We start from the raw sequence: 15,502 nt of genomic DNA, 5'->3' as shown, positions 1-15,502 counted from the left end.
ATTGCTTTAAATAAGAATACACCAGAGAAATTTGTGGTCTGCTGTCAGACAGCTTGTTGTTAGGGACGGCTAAAATTGACTGAATAAATGATTCACTGGTTTCATTCGCGTTGCCCTGACTATAAACCTCAGGAGTTTTCCTTGTCGGAATTGATCTGTTCTGCCGGCAAAGCCGCGAGCGGCACGCGCACCGCCAGCCCGTCCTGACGCCTTGTGGGAGGGCAGGCAAGCTCTTGCCTTGTCCAGGGGATCTTTCCTAACAGCCACCCTCCTCTATGTGGTGTCTGGGGCTTTGAGAAATGGGTTGGATTTTAGGCATGTCCTGGGAAACTACCACGGGAAAGAGAAGAGCCTCTCTCGGAAACCAGCTCATCCCAGAGCATCCTTTTGGGGCATCCCGTGAGGTTCAGGTGGGGACTGCTTGTGGTCCTGGCTCTCATCCATGTGCTTGGTGGGCTTTGCCTCCAGTTTTGTTATCCAGCTGCCTGGCTGATCCTGGTTTGGGCAGGTGTATTTGATTTTTTTTTTCTTCATTCTTAGCCTGAAATCACCACCCAGCCAACTCCCAGAAGGTGTTTTCCCTGCTCCAAGGCTCACTGCACCCTCAAATGTCTGGACTTCTTGTTCTTCAGCAGCTCCTCCTTTGTCTGTCATCAGCCTCAGTGGGGAGAGGAGAATATATAAACATAGATAATAATATATATTTAACATACAGGAGAAACCTGTGCCCTGAGGCTGGGCATGTTATCTGGTGGGCGTCTCCATCCCCTGCTTTCGCTTTGGTGGGGGCCAAGGTGGCTGAGAAAGTTTCTTGGAGCTTATTGCCCAGGGAAAAGCGACCTTCAGGCAGAGTTCTTGGGGGAAGAAAATCTTCCCCAAGCGTGACAGATTTGGCTATAAATCTCCAGATTAATGCCCAGGTTCCCAAGGTCTGTCATCCTGCCTGGCACGTGAGCTGCTCAAAAACAACGTGCAGGCTCATCAGTCATTTGGGAGCCTGTGGACATGCCTGTGAGGGGACACGAGGGACAGATGGGACAACATCCTCATCTGAGGCCACACACACAGGCATCCCAAAACCTGAGGAGCCTGGGGTTGTGTCTCGGGCAAGAAGTGGAGTTGGAAGAGAAGCAGAGGTTTTGCATTGAGGAATAGCTGGGGTGAGGAGATGGAGGGCCAGGGTCTCTCTTTTATTCTTTTTTTTTTTTTCTTATGGAATGAGACTGGTTTTAAAGCAGATTCATCATGAGTATCTCTTATTGGTACAGGTTATTAAGTCCGTTATGAATTTCTTGCACTTTCACTCCTAGGAAAATCTTTCCCTTATTCCTTTTGCATTCGCTCTTGATTGATAAGGTTTATTGTCACTCTTTAATAACCACAGATATAATCTCAGCCCAAATTTGGGGAATTTATGGGAGTTACCTAGGCCAGGGTATCTGCATCCTGCCAAGGACAAGGGCTTTATTTTAGCCCTTTATTTTATTTTAGGACAACCAAAAAAGGAGAAGAATGGCTCTCTTTTAATGGGAAGGAGGAAAAAGAGGTGCATTTCTTGCAAATGGCAGCTCACTGCTCACAAAAGCAACACTGCATGGAAGTGCCTGTGGTGTGGTTGGACTGGGGGGGATTGAGTTCATTTTGGGGTTTCCTTTGAGGTTTTTAGCTGTCTCTTGTGCTGTGGGGATTGGCAGCCTCTGGGACAGCATCCCCAGGGCTGTGGGGTGGCTCGTCTCTCGGCCACGATGCACCAAGGAACATTTTTGGAGATCCATAAGGTCCTTCAGTAGAGCCAGGGGGCCAACTGGCTGATGTGGACTCAATCTGGAAATCAGTTTTAGGTGGAAAGAGCAGGGTGGGTTTTCTTCATCCGAGAAATGGCCCAGTAGCACAGGAAAGATTCAGCTCTAGTGAATGTGCTCTGAAGAGGCTGGGATTGCGCAGGAGTTGGAGGCTGCTGCCCCAAGGGGACTGGAAAAAAATGGATATGTGTGACACCTGTTGGGTCACAGGAGTCTCTGACATGTACAAGGAGCAGGGAGATGCTGAATTTGGTGGTCAATACCCATTTCTCCTTCAATCAGGGCTTCGGGGGGAAGAGAAGCTCTGAACGTCTTCGCTCTGAGCAATTGAAAGAAAAAAGCCTAAAACTGGGACTTATTGGATCACTTTCCTCTTCATAAATTTCCACTTTTAGAACAGTCTGTGAAACCTCAGTGATTGCTTTCTTTTTGCCTTCAAACAACCCAGCAGCTGGGATTTAGTGTGGAGTTTTGTGTTCAGTTTGGATTTTAAAATGTTATTTGGTTTTACATGTGACTGAGTGGGGTTTTTTTGAGTGCTGGCTGTTCTGGACACCCGGTCAGGGGTGTGTAGGCTCAGCCACCCCTTGCAGCTCTGACCCAGCCTGCAGAAAGAGCAGTCAGGCTCTAACAGGTCACCTTGGCCAGGGGAATCATAGAATCCTGGAATGGTTTGGCTTAAACAATCTCATTCCAACCCAGGAATCCACTACCTCAGGCTGCTCCAAGCCCTGCCCAACCTGGCCTTGGACACTTCCAGGGATCCAGGGGCAGCCACAGCTTCTCTGGGCACCCTGTGCCAGGGCCTGCCCACCCTCCCAGGGAAGAATTTCTTCCCAATATCCCGTCTAGCCCTGCCCTCTGGCAGTTTAAAGCCATTTCCCCTTGTCCTGTCTAGTAGAAGATGAGAACTGCTCCTCTAGGAGGATTTGTGATTTCAGACGTGTCACAGCTACTGTACAACCTACAATTTGTAGTCGAGGAGGAGCCTGGGCTCGTTGCATACCCAGGGGATTGCATCAGTCTTGGAAATAGCCCTTCACTGGTTCCCTTCTCACCCTGTTCTCTCTTGCTGCAGTGATGAAATTCCTGCAGTGTTTCCCGGAGTTCTGAGGCAGAGGGCACCTGGGCAGGTAGCACCCTGAACCAGGAGCCCCGTGGGTTTTTGTAAGGTGCTGTGGAAGTGATTGAGAGATGCTTTTGGTGGTGTTCTGCCTAAAAACTATTAATTCTGGTGTCCAACCCTGCTCTTCTTCTCTTTGTGACAACTTCTGGGCTGTTACCTATAAGTAGAACCTTATAAAAGAAAAGCCTTGTGAAATCAGACCTTGCTATTTCAGCTAAGGTAGCAACTAGCCTGAGAAGTTCCCGTGAGAAAAGAATTATAAGAATAAAAATCAGTTTGCATAACAATCTATTCTTGTGACAAAACAGTTTGCACCTATAGAAATAAAGTCTATCCCGTGAGAATCCATGGGGGGAAAAAAAATGTAAACATATCTAAAAAGAAAAAAGTTTAATGAACACATACACTAACCATTATCAACAAATCAACTGAGCTTTGATAATTTGCTAACCTACTAAATTCAAGCACAGTGCCTTCTAATACCATATAAAAAATAAATTGTGTACAATAAAGACTCAGCTACACAGAGAAACAAGTGTCTTTGTCCATCTCTGTTACAGCACTGGAAGAGCTGTTCCGTGCTTTTACTTGGGAAGCTTTTTTGAAGGCTGGATGCTGTGTGTTTGCGTGAGGATGTGTTTTTGTGCAGGTGTCTCCACAAACCCTCGGAAAGCTCTTTCCAGAGGTAGATTGCATTCCATCAAAACGCAAAGGCATTCCCACCTGGCCACAGTGACCATTTATGTGGGGTGAGCTGCCAGTTGCCAGCACTCAGAGCGACACTTGTAGGAGCAATTAGTGAGAAATCCTTTGCCTGAAATATGTTTTTAATAAACCATTCACTGGGTATATTCAAATAACAAATAAATTCCTGCAAACCCGAGTCTCTCCTTGCAGACAACTCACAAATGAGAAAGGCTAAATTAATTGAATGCTCCAGCCACTGGGGATAATGGTCCAGCTGTAACAGAGCTCTCCAGATGTTTGTTTGCAGAAGAGTGTGCTTTCATAGGAAAAGAAAAACACTCGTGGGTATATTAACTCAGAAACAAGTTTACAGCTGTGTGCTCTGCCTTGCTCTCCCACCAGCCACTGTGGAGCTCTGTTCCAAGGTTTCCTCTTGCAATAAACAGCCTCTTTATTTCTTGCTCATTGTCCTCTTGGCCACGTTTAGGCAGCTGTGACGTCCAAAGTGAGGCGATGGTGCTGTGAAAGCCTCCCGGGCTCCAGCAGATATCCAGGGTGTGCCACGTGTTGTGAGTACAGCTGGAGCGCTGCTGCTCGCAGTCGAGGCTGTTGTGGCTTGGCTTCTCCCTGGTTTTGGGGTGGGTTTGCCGTGGGTTGGGAGAACAAGGCTCTGTGTGTGCCTGGTGGGAGCTCACAGGGATGAGTGGAAGAGCCTCGGTGGCTGGGCTCGGTTTAATTCCATCTAAATGCTGGAGCTTTGCCCAACTTCTCCCAGAGGAGCTTGGCTTTTCCAGCACATTGGAGCCATCAGTCCAGCGCTCTCCATCCGTTTCTCTGGGCCTTGTTTCGATTCTGTGGTTAAACAGGCCAAGCTGGATGTGGAGCCCCATAGCTGAAGTGTCCCATTACTCACAGGTGAGGGGACAATGGGACCTGGGGCCGCTCTTAAATATCTCTTCACGTTGGCATCATTAATAACCGCGGCGCTGGCACCACCGGCTCCTAAACAGCCTCATTTATCAGCAAGCAATTCACTGCAGGGCTGCAGATAAGCTCCCACCTCACACACCCAGGCACCACCTGCCAAGTTTCCCCCCCACCTCCTCTTTGGAGTTTCAGAGGGACAAAAAGGGAGGCACGGGAGGAAACGCTCTGTCCGAGTTGTGACAGCCGTCGCCAGCCCCGAGGAGCTGGGTGGTGCCTGGAGGAGTTGGGTTGATGGGCTGCGTGTGTTTCTCAGCCTGTCACCTTTGAAGAGAGACTTCCAAGCCCCTGGCTGTTTCTCTTGGTTCTCTCAAAGGTTTTGTTGCCTTCCTTGTGGCTGCCCCATCCCTGGGAGTTTCCAAGGCTGGGTTGGACAGGGCTTGGAGCAACTTGGGGTAGTGGAAGGTGTCCCTGCCTGTGTCAGGGAGGTTGGAACACAGTGGCCTTGAAGGTCCCTTGCAACTCAAATCCTGCCACAACTCCTTGATTCAAGGAGGAAGAGGAGCAGGAAATGTAGCCTTTCCAAAAACAGCTAACTTGGATTTCTAATTCCTGCCCCGTTGCTCAAGTCCTGCTTTGACTGCAGCCGTATCTTGGAGATCAGGAGGTACTACCTCAACTCTGGAGAGATAAATCAGGAAGTGATTTCACTGCATCTTCATTATAACGAGGCAGAATTCATCACCCAGCGCACGCTTTGAAACCTCAGAGAGTTACGGTGACAGTCCAAGGCCAGTTTGTCTATGGATCTGAGATCCGCAGACAAAAACCTGGCCGCTGGTACATTCTCCTGTGCCTTTGGGACTTGGATGTTCCTTCCAAATCCCGCTTTGGAGCAAAACACCCTGTGGTATTTGGGCTGAGGATGGCTGTATTTTTGTTCCCCCGAACCATTCAGAGAGCAGAGCAGCTGGGCAAAAGCTGTAGCACGAAAAAGGGTTTGTATTCCCTGTGAGACTGAGAGCCTCGGGGATGTTTCAGCTTTTGTGAGGCGCAGATGAGATTTCAAACAAGACGTGAATGAATCCCGTGTAATTTGCTGACGGGGTTTGTTTTGTTGTTGGCTTTTTTTCCCCCTCTCTCTTCCCCCCATTCATATTGATCAGCTCCTCAGCTTAACAGGGCTGCTGGTGGAGGAAGCAGTTCAGCAGCGGGGCCTGTTGCAGTGGGAAAAGGGATAATAATGGCTTTAAGCCAAAGGAGAGTTGATTTAGACTAAGTGTAAGCAAGGACTTTTTTACAGTGAGTGTGGCAGGGCACCTCGTTGTGGTGCTTCATCCCTAGGTCAGGTTGGAGAAGGCTCTGAGGAACCTGGTCTAGCTGAAGACGTCCCTGCCCGTGGCAGGAGGTTTGGATGAGAAGGCCTTCAGAGGTCCCTAGGAACCCACAGCATCCTGTGACTTCTCCATTAGCATTGCTGATGTCCCTGCCTTACAGTTCTGGGGGTGTCTGACACCCCAGAGGTGTCCTGCAGTCCTGGGAGACCTGCTCTGTGGGCACTGCAACCTAACGAGCTTTATCTCCGACCTCATATTAATTGCAGAACAGCTCCTCTTTTCTAATTAACACGAAGCTACGTTACCTTGCCTGGCTAAAATGCAAAACACCGCACGTGTCGCCTTACTCATAAATCATTTATTTACACCAAGCAGCAAGGCACCTCATTAAATAGGTTTCTGGGGTTCTGCTCTTCTCCTGTTTGCCCTGATGTTTTTTCTAGAAAGTGAGATAGGGCTGAAGAGAAGCACTGAGCTCGAGGGCTGTGGGTCAGCTGCATCTTCTGGTCTCTGCCCTCCTGCTTTTGGTGCAGAGTGGGAGATGGCAGAGGGTGTGTGCCCCTGTTTTCCCAAGCTGAGACCTGTGAGAGGGTTTCCTTTGATCTAAGTTAGTTTAAAAAATGAACATTTCGGAGGGAGGTGGGTAGAAGGCAGGAAGGAACAAAGGAAATACTCCTTGTTCTTTCTGGGCTGTTTCTGATTTCAAAAGTTAATTAGAAAAGGATATTCTGTGGATTTAGGGTTTAAACTTTGTGTCAGATGTGTTAATCAAGGCTGCATTAGCCAGGCTTTCCTGGAGGAGTCAGTGGGGAGGGTGCACCGAGTGTTGGGGTTTTTTGGAGATGGGAGCAGCGCTCATGGAAGTCTTGGCTGTGTCGAGGGAATGGATTTTGCCTTCAGAGGTGGGGAGCACCTCTTCTCCCAGAGCTGCCAGAGCTGGGCTTTGGGTCTCGTGCAGCCAGCTCTGCTGGGGCTGTGCCAGGATTGCTAACCAATTTTCCAGGCCAGTTTTAACAGCCCCCAGGTGATGCTGGGATGTTTCTGCTAACCCCAGATTTTATGTTTTCCTTCTCTCTTCCGCTTCACCCTGCCTCCCACCACCCCTCTACGTGACTCACAAATAGCTGTTCACAGTCCCATGAGGGCAGCTCCAAGGAGCAAGGCTGCACCTGATATTTAGGGTTTTTCCAGAATCTCCCTTTCCCAGCCTCCTGGGAGGTGTGTGGGTACTGATGAAGATCACAGTCTGGTTTCCAGCTGGCTCAGGAGTGAAATACGTATTCCTGCCGCGCTTGGCTTGGACCTGGTCCTGCCTGTTTTGTACCGCCTTGGCTGTGCTCCTAAGGATTGCCCTGGTCTTTGGGAAAATTCAGGATTTGTAAGGTGCTAGACCAAGTGGTTTTCCTGAGTTCATGAACTTTTACAGCTCTGTCATAAAAAATTAAATCAATTTAGTGGGATTTCCCCCTTTATGACCCCATGATGCTCAGTGAAAATGCTTCCACCTTTCATATTTATTCTCCAAATTTACCAAACACGGACTTTCCACTCTGGGAAGTCTAAATACTTTAATTTCCCAATTCCCTGCTGCTCTTCTCGTTCTCTGACCCTTCTCAAAGGTGTGAGTGAACCACCAGTTAATTTCCTTTAAAATTAGTGCCTTGAATGGTTGGTTCACCTGCAGAGCTTGTGGCTCATTCCTTGGGAACAGGATCACATCCAGACTGGAGCCAGCTCCTCTCCTTTCCCCTCCTGTTGTGGGGATGAGAAGGACAGAAATCAGTAAAAGTGAATGAGACTTTTTGACAGAGCAGCTTCTGCGAGGGAACTTTTTTATATATATATATATTTTTTTTTTTTCCAAAGGGTGCAAACAATGGATGGAGCAGAATTTGCATAAAACTCATTAGAAAAAAAGTACAAGTTTCATAAATCTTGTGATAAATTAATGCTATATCGTTCTGAACATGATGTATTAATTTTAGGATCAAATGAATGGGTCTGTGATCATTCTTGGTAATTATGAGGCACCCAGGCAGTTTGGAGAGGAAATTATTTTTAAGGTTTTTTTTTTTTTTTAAGTGCTGGAACCCTTTTTTCACTGGAAATACCTTAACAGCCCCAAACCCCTCCTTTGACACATGTTTCTTTTCTTATTCTGTCTCCTGAGTGTTTTGGCGTTTTATTTGATGCAGTTTTATTTACTTCCCTCTTTCACGCTGGAGCAGCCTATTCCTTCCCAGACAAAAGGAAACAAAAGCCCTTTCAGTTTTTAAAAACCCTCCGTGTTCTCCATGGTCCCAGGGAAGGCCTGTGAGTTTTCTAGTGAAGGGAAGGCAGGAATTGCTGGATCCCAGCTGGAACAGGCAGGGAGAAAACACCTGGAGTGCTGCTGTTCAGTGGATTGCCCAGGGATGAGCATTTTTTAATTCCCTTTTTTTCCAAACAGGTTTGGAGATACCACAGCAATGCTAAGGTGCTTCAGTGATTTTGGCAGCAATACCCCAGCCTGGTTTGAGAGTTTTGATTTAAAAAACCCTCATCTCCAGCCCAAGGAGGTGCCAGTGAGTGAGGAAAGGATGTCATCTCCATCCATGGAATCCTGGAATAATTTGGGTTGGAAGAGACATTAATGATCATCCAATTCCAACCCCCTGCTGTGGGCAGTGACACTTTCCACCATCCCAGGTTGCTCCAAGCCCTGCCCAGCCTGGCCTTGGACACTTCCAGGGATCCAGGGGCAGCCACAGCTGCTCTGGGCACCCTGTGCCAGGGCCTGCCCACCCTCCCAGGGAACAATTCCTTCCCAATATCCCGTCTAAATCACCCTCTGTCGGTGTGAAGCCATTCCCCCTCGTCCTTTACCTCCATGCCCTTGCCCAAAGTCCCTCTCCAGCTCTCTTGGAGCCTCTTCAGGCACTGGAAGGGACTCCAAAGCCTTCCTGAACTTCTCCAGGCTGAACGGCCCCAAGTCCCTCAGCTTCTCCACACACTGCAGAGGCACAGCACCAGCACAAAGCCACGTGTTTAAAAGTGGGTTTGGAGAGCTTTGGAGTGTGATAGCTGTGCTACTTTAAGCCCTGATAAAGGCTGGTGGATGTCTTACCCTCGTCAAATGTTGATGTTGACTTTATTGGGGAGGAAACCACTTCTCTGGGTGTGGGCCAGCAGCCAGGGACTGCATGCACAGCATCTGCTGGGAGAGCCTCAGGAGTTCTGTTTGTTTGAATGATAATGCTGAGAAATTTCAGTGTGCCAGTGATATTTTTGATGTATTTTTCCTCTCCTTGTTTGTTGTTGGAAAGTTAACCAAAGTGCTCGGTTCTGAGCAAGCCAAAGCATCCCTCTGTAAATGGGAATGCTTAGCTCTTCCTTGCTGCTACTCTCTCTGTCCTAAACAGCTTAAAATTGCTTTAAAACAGTTTTAAATGGCTTTAAATACCCTTTTACACCCTTCTGAGAGCTGGGGGGTTGGAAGGCAGGCAGGGCCCCTCTCTGAGGTTTACCCACTGGCTGTCAGCTCTGCTTATGGATCCTGCCTGCACACTGACTCCCCGCTCAAATAATTAAACACAGCAGAGAAATTACAGGCTCTGTCTCGGAGCATCTGAGGAACCAGGAGAAACTCTTCTGCTGTGCTTTTCGCTTCCCAGCTTGACAAACTCCCTCAGAAACGGTTTTGACTGCACAGATTTGTTTTCCCTCTTTGCTGTCACCTCTGTGTTTGGCTCCTTTCCCTCCCATACATGACAGCAGCTTGTGGCTCCTGGACCAGCTGGTCCAAGGCTTTTTCCTCACACCATTGGCAAAAAAATCTTTATTTTTTTCTGATGGCAGAAAATTGTCCTTTTCTCATTTATTTATTGCTAGAGCCTTTTTTTAAAAGGTGCTGGTGTCTCCCTGCCCTTTCTGGCTCGCTCTGCAATGCAGTAATTGGAGTGGAGGCAGCCTTGGTGGAGGAGCTGATGCTCCCCAGCAGCACCTGGGAAGAGAAACGTGTAACGTTGAGCTCGGTTGAATTTTTAGGAGTGGAAACTTCCCTGGCCAAGTCCTTCTGGAAAGTTTTGGCTCAAGTGGTGGAGAAGGAGGTCAAGGAGTGTCTGTGGAGGTTGTGCTGATGGAATGACCTGCTTTGGGAGAGAGGCTTGGGATGAGGGGCTCACCCGCGGAGCTGGGATTTGCCTTTAGGTGCCCCTGGGCATGGCTGGGTGATGTTGGCAAGGGTTTAAAAAGCTCAGCATGGTTGTGTGGCAGGAGATTTGCTGTTATGGTTCACCCAGGGAGCACAGGAATGGAGCTGGAGTGACCCTGGTGCCTGCAAGAGGTGTCCTGAGCCCTGCTGTGCTTTGGTTGCCCTCCCACGCTGGCACTGTCCCCTCCACGTCAGGGGTTTGCTGTGCTCACTCCGTCCCCAGCCCTGGGTTTGTCCCCTCCAGGAAACTGATGAAGCCTCGTTCCAAACATGGGAGCAGCTCCTGCTTCCTGTGGCCTTCTCAAAGTAGATTTTAGAAAGTAGTCTTGAAAGTAGATTTTACTTTACTTCCTTGGCCAGGGAGTCACCATCCTTTTCTTTCCTTCTCATTGCTCAGAGATCGCTGAGCAGCACAGAAATATTGGCACTTCATCTTTCCCTTTCAAAATCTTTGGGAAAACATCCACAGAAGGGCTTTCAATTCCTCCTTTTTATTTATATTTTTATTTTTTTTTTTTTTTTTTTCTGAGAGGTGAAAGAGAAAATGAATTAGAGGCAAAGAAAAGGGAGCAGGTGACAAATGAGAGGAACAGGCCTGGAATTTCAAGATCAAATCCATCAAATCCCACCTCTGAGCACGTCAGGGGCCAGCCTGATATGATGAGCTGGGCTAATTGGAGAGGCCTGTGAGGACAGAGAGCCGAGGAGAAACTCTGGCACTGGTTGTTAAAATCAGAATTAAAATGCTTTTTATGTTAAAGCGTAGCTGATGCCTCACGGCTTGAGCCCAAAAGCCATTGCAGAAATTCCTATTAACTCCACATGGGTATGAATCAGACCTCTTAAAAAAGAAGATTATTAGGCAATTAATTAGAAAGCTGCCCCTTCTGTGCCCTCCATCCCACCCCAGCACACTCCTGCTGGCCTGGATCAGCATCGGGCTCCTTCCCTGGCCCTGATGCTCTGCACTTTCGAAAACCTTCCAGGAGCTCTAGGATCCTCCCAGAGACTGAGTTTGTGTTTTTTTCTCCTTTTCCATCCTTCTCTTGAGAGCAAAACCAATGGAGATGAATCAGTGGGGTGCAACCCCTTTTCCCACTTTCCTCCTCAGCAAAGTGGAAGGGCAAGGAAAAAGCAGAAGTTTGCAGCTACAAGCAAGGTGATGAGACAAGGGCTCCTCAATGGGATGCAAAAGTACCCCCCCTAAAACAGCCAAACCTAAAAAAAAATATTATAAAATTGGATCAGGGAAAAACAACAGCAAAAAAAAAAAAAAGCTCCTGAGGTCAATCAAAGTTCAGGACTTTGAGAAAGAAGAAAATCTGTGTATGTGTGAGAAAGAGGGAGAAGTAGCTGTGATTGAGAGAAAGGAGGCAAAGGGAGACAAGATAAATTCTGATTATCTGGTGGAATCAAGACACTTAACTGCCCTGTCTGATTCCTGAGAGGAAACAAATGGAGCCTATAACTTTGTACTGCAGAAAGATAATTTGTCCCTGTTCCCTCAGCCCTTGCTGGGGCCAGGTCGGTGCTCGGGCTCAAGGAGGCTTGAGCAGCATCTCCAGCACGACCCTGGGGAGGGGTGGAAGGTGTCTGTGAACTCCCTGAGAGGGGCTCCTGACAGATGTGCTGCAGTTCTGCCTCTGCATGCCAGGCAGGACCCTCTGCTTCCTCATGATGGGGGGGAAAAAATCAATAAATAAGGATAAAATCCGTGAATACAATAAATCAGTGCTGAAGAAATCAGTGGGAGGTAACTTGAACAAATTTCTGTCGTGGTGGTGAAAGTGGTGAAGCTTTGGTACCACACTCCTAAACTTTGTGTTCCCTTGGGGTACAACTTGGAAAGAACATGGAGCCAAGCAATTATGAAGTCTCGTTTCTCATTTCAGGCCTGTGTTTCTTATTATCTTCTATTTAATTTGTTATTTTTGATCTGTATGTTATACATTTTTAATACTATTTTATTTTTATTTTTTTTCTGGATGAGGTGCTCTGAAAGCAGGATGGTGATTACTGCCTGATTGGGAGATAAGAGAAAGATGGAATTATTATTTAAGATGGAGTTTTTCTCTGCTCTCCCTGCTTCTGAGCTGTCCCTGTCTAAGCTCTAAGTTTCTTGTTTCTGACAAATCAAAGCACAGAGAAGGAATCTCTCCTTGGTTTTGCTCCGTTCAGAGCAGAGGGTGGTTGAGCTTGGAGTGCTGTTTTCCACTGATGCTACTCCAAAGGCTGACAGGAGCAAGGCATGGGGGTGTAATTGATGTGCCCTGCCCAGAAATGCTTTGCCTCCTGCTCCAGGTTGTCCTGAATTTAGGAACTCAGTTCCCTGGCAGTTGGAGGTAGTTGCAGTGCAAAGAGAGATGAGTTAAACCCTAAATGTTCATTTTTCATTATCATTTATCATTATTTATTTATTGCTACAACTGGGTTTGCAACACACAAACCACCAATATGATTAAAGCTGGGTGGCACGTGGTTTTCCTGTTCAGCAGGAATTTTAAGATCCTTTCCCTTCCAAAGATGCAACCAAGACCTTTTGGAGTTTGAAGAATTTGCTGCTCTGGAGGGAAATGCAGTTGATGTGGGGTTTTTGAGCGGGATGTAAAGATGTGGAGGTCTGTTCTCCTATTAAACCAGGCAGAATAAAGAGGCGTGATCCTGGATTTATTTTTTCCTAGCTACTGGCTTTCCCTGCCCCGAGTGTCTTCTTTTCTCCTTGGGGCAAAGAAACCTTTGCTAAGGACGGCTTTGAACATCCTCCAGCATAAAATCAAGCTGCCTCCTTCTTTGATATCAGGGCTAGAGGGTTTGAGAAAGTGTCAGGACTTTGTATCCACGGGCTTGGCTGCTCTGAAGAGGTGAGAACATTGCAGAGGAGCTCTGATCACAGGCTGGGATAAAGCCACTTTTTGTCTTTATCCAAAATGCCTCTGCTTGTGACCCGTTATTTGCTTGCACCTGTTGGTGGAAGGAATGTTGTTGGGTTTTTTTCCCCCCAGTGGTTAATTCTAGCTGCCCTTTTTAAAACAACCACTATTCCCTCTGAAAACATGAATTTGTCCAGGTTTGGGCACTGAGTCTTGCTGTGCTCATTGCTCAGTATTTCACATATATAAAAATATATCACATTTTGTCCTCTCCGTGGATGTGCTCGAGATGGCCTGAGTCATCTCACTCTTCTTTGTCATAGATGAGGCACTTCAAGCTTTTAAAGCCTTTTTTTAAAAAGGAAAAGCATTTTTTCTAGCTCTTGAAATTTCGTGGCTTCCTCTTGCATCCAGTCCTGAAGGTGATGCAGCCAGGCAAGCAGCTTGTAGCTTTGCAGCCTTGGCAGAAGCAGCTTTTTCAGTCCTAAAAGCCTAAAAGTTCCTGACTTTCCCAGGAAGGGTGTGGAATGGCTCCTTGCATGCTTGGACCCCTGTTCCTGCCAGCAGGGCTGTCTTTGGGATGTTCTCCTCCGCAGCTGTGGCCCTCCAGCCTTTTGAGGGTGCCTGGAGCAGGGAAATACAATAAATTTTTCCCAAAAGAGCCCAAATTGCCAAGGGCTTTGCCTGGCTGCTGGGTCCTCCCACGCTGTCACCCAGGCTTGTACCAGCAGCAGTTTTACATGGCACTGCTGTGTCCCCAGTGAGGCTGGTGGCCTTGGGACCTGCCAGGCCAGCTGGGTCCTCACTCAAAATGTGCTTCACCAATGTCCTAGGGCATTAAACTTTTAATCACAAAGTCACGCAGGGCGAAGGCGAACGCCTTATGGAAGTCTATTATTTTTTTCCTTATCTGCCAAAATTTTAATCTCATCAAAGAATAAAATCAGGTCTGTTTGACAAGCTCTATTTTCCATAAAATCATGTTGACTGGCATTAATTATGTTCCTATAGTTTAATTCTTTATTAATGGAATCTCATATTGGCTTTTTCCATTATTTCCGCTGTGATTGATGTCGCACCGATCGATTGGGAATTGCCCGGCTCGCTCTGCTCTCCAAACTGTGCTGCTGCTTTTGCCCTCTGGTCTGCTGGAGCTCCCCTCACCTTCCCAGAGGGGTGAAATTTGGGCATCTGGTCTGCTGGAGCTCCCCTCACCTTCCCAGAGGGGTGAAATTTGGGCATCTGCTCTCCTTGGCCAGGAGATCTGGGGGCATGGAGTGCTCTGGTGCTGCCAAAGGTGGCTCACACACTGTCCCTCCACATCCTCAAATCTATGTGGCCATCTCATCCTTATCCCCCCCTCTTCAAGGCCAGGCAGCCTAGGGAATATCCCATTGTTATCTCCATCCAGCAGCTTTTTTCCTCCTGTTTCCTCCCCCTTCCTGCTGGGGAAGGCACAGGGACCAGCCAGGTGAGACAACAGGCAGGCAGCGCCAGGGCTGAGCCAGGCTGACTTTCTCTTTTGATAAAGGCAAGGAAGGAGAGGATCTGTGGTTCAGTCCATCTGTGCCAGACAGAACAGCCAGACCAGGCACAGCCTGACTCCCCTTGAGGCACTGGAGCACCGTGGGTGTGATCCCAGGTCCTCCGCAGACCTCCATTCTCCGACAAGCTGGATGTTTTCAGGAGTTCCTCTTCTCTGCCTCGTTTTGCTCAGGATTTCTTCCCTCTCTGCATCTCCCAGGTTCCTCATCAGGATTTCTTTCCTCTCTCTGTGTCTCCCAGGTTCCTCAGTGACTCAGCTGCTGGCCCGGGACCTGGACAATGACCCGCTGGTCTTCGGGGTGGTCGGGGAGGAGGCCAGTCGGTTCTTTGCCGTGGAGAGCGTCACCGGTGTCGTGTGGCTCCGCCAGCCCCTGGACCGAGAGGTAAAGCTGGGGAAAAGCCACCTCTGCTCAGACAGAAGTGGCTCTCCATCCCTGGTGGAGCTGGGAATCTGGGTGTGTCCACGTTCCCTGGGCACCCTGGCGCTGTCTCCAGTTCAGAGGGGACATGGGCAATGAAGGGCGTGCTCTGGTTTGATCTGACTTGTTGGTTTTCCTGGGTGCTCAAATGACATCTGTGGGTCTGGAAGTAAGGGAATTAACAGGTGGGGATGATCTACCGAGGAGCCAGGCTGCTCACACAGTCAGGGAAATGTACAGGCTTCCTCTTTAAATCTCTGTGCCAATTAAATCCTTTACTATTTAGAACAGCGTGTCAAGAGATGTGAGGTATCCCTGCTTATTCAATCTCATCAAGACTTTTCATCCTCTTGTGGATTCAGGCTGCTGGATGCTAAATTTGGCAAGGTTCTTGCCTCAGAGCTGTTTCACCACCCCTATTTTCAATGGCAGCTTTGGTGTGCGAGGCTGGAATCCCATCCAGGTGCCTGCTCTGCTAAAACCTTGGCCCTCGCCGCGTTCCTGGAGCAAGGAGGAAGTGATAGCGGGAAGACTGGGAAAATACGATGTGATTTGGGCAACGTGCTTAATTTCCCCTGTGCTTCAGCTGCCTGTATTTAG

At 48.1% G+C, this 15,502-nt stretch overlaps 1 protein-coding gene across 1 annotated transcript in view; it reads left to right on the top strand.

Annotated features, from left to right (window-relative positions):
- The window catches only part of CDH23 (cadherin related 23), a 168,580-nt gene that overhangs the window by 13,895 nt on the left and 139,183 nt on the right, over positions 1–15,502 (top strand). Inside the window, exon 4 of the mRNA XM_058841359.1 lies at positions 14,724–14,866. Within this exon, the coding sequence (XP_058697342.1) occupies positions 14,724–14,866 (143 nt within the window). The remainder of the gene's footprint in view (positions 1–14,723; positions 14,867–15,502) is intronic.

This window comes from Poecile atricapillus, chromosome 6 (assembly GCF_030490865.1).
Source record: "Poecile atricapillus isolate bPoeAtr1 chromosome 6, bPoeAtr1.hap1, whole genome shotgun sequence".
Taxonomy (NCBI): domain Eukaryota; kingdom Metazoa; phylum Chordata; class Aves; order Passeriformes; family Paridae; genus Poecile; species Poecile atricapillus.
This window is presented reverse-complemented; position numbering and strand designations above follow the sequence as displayed.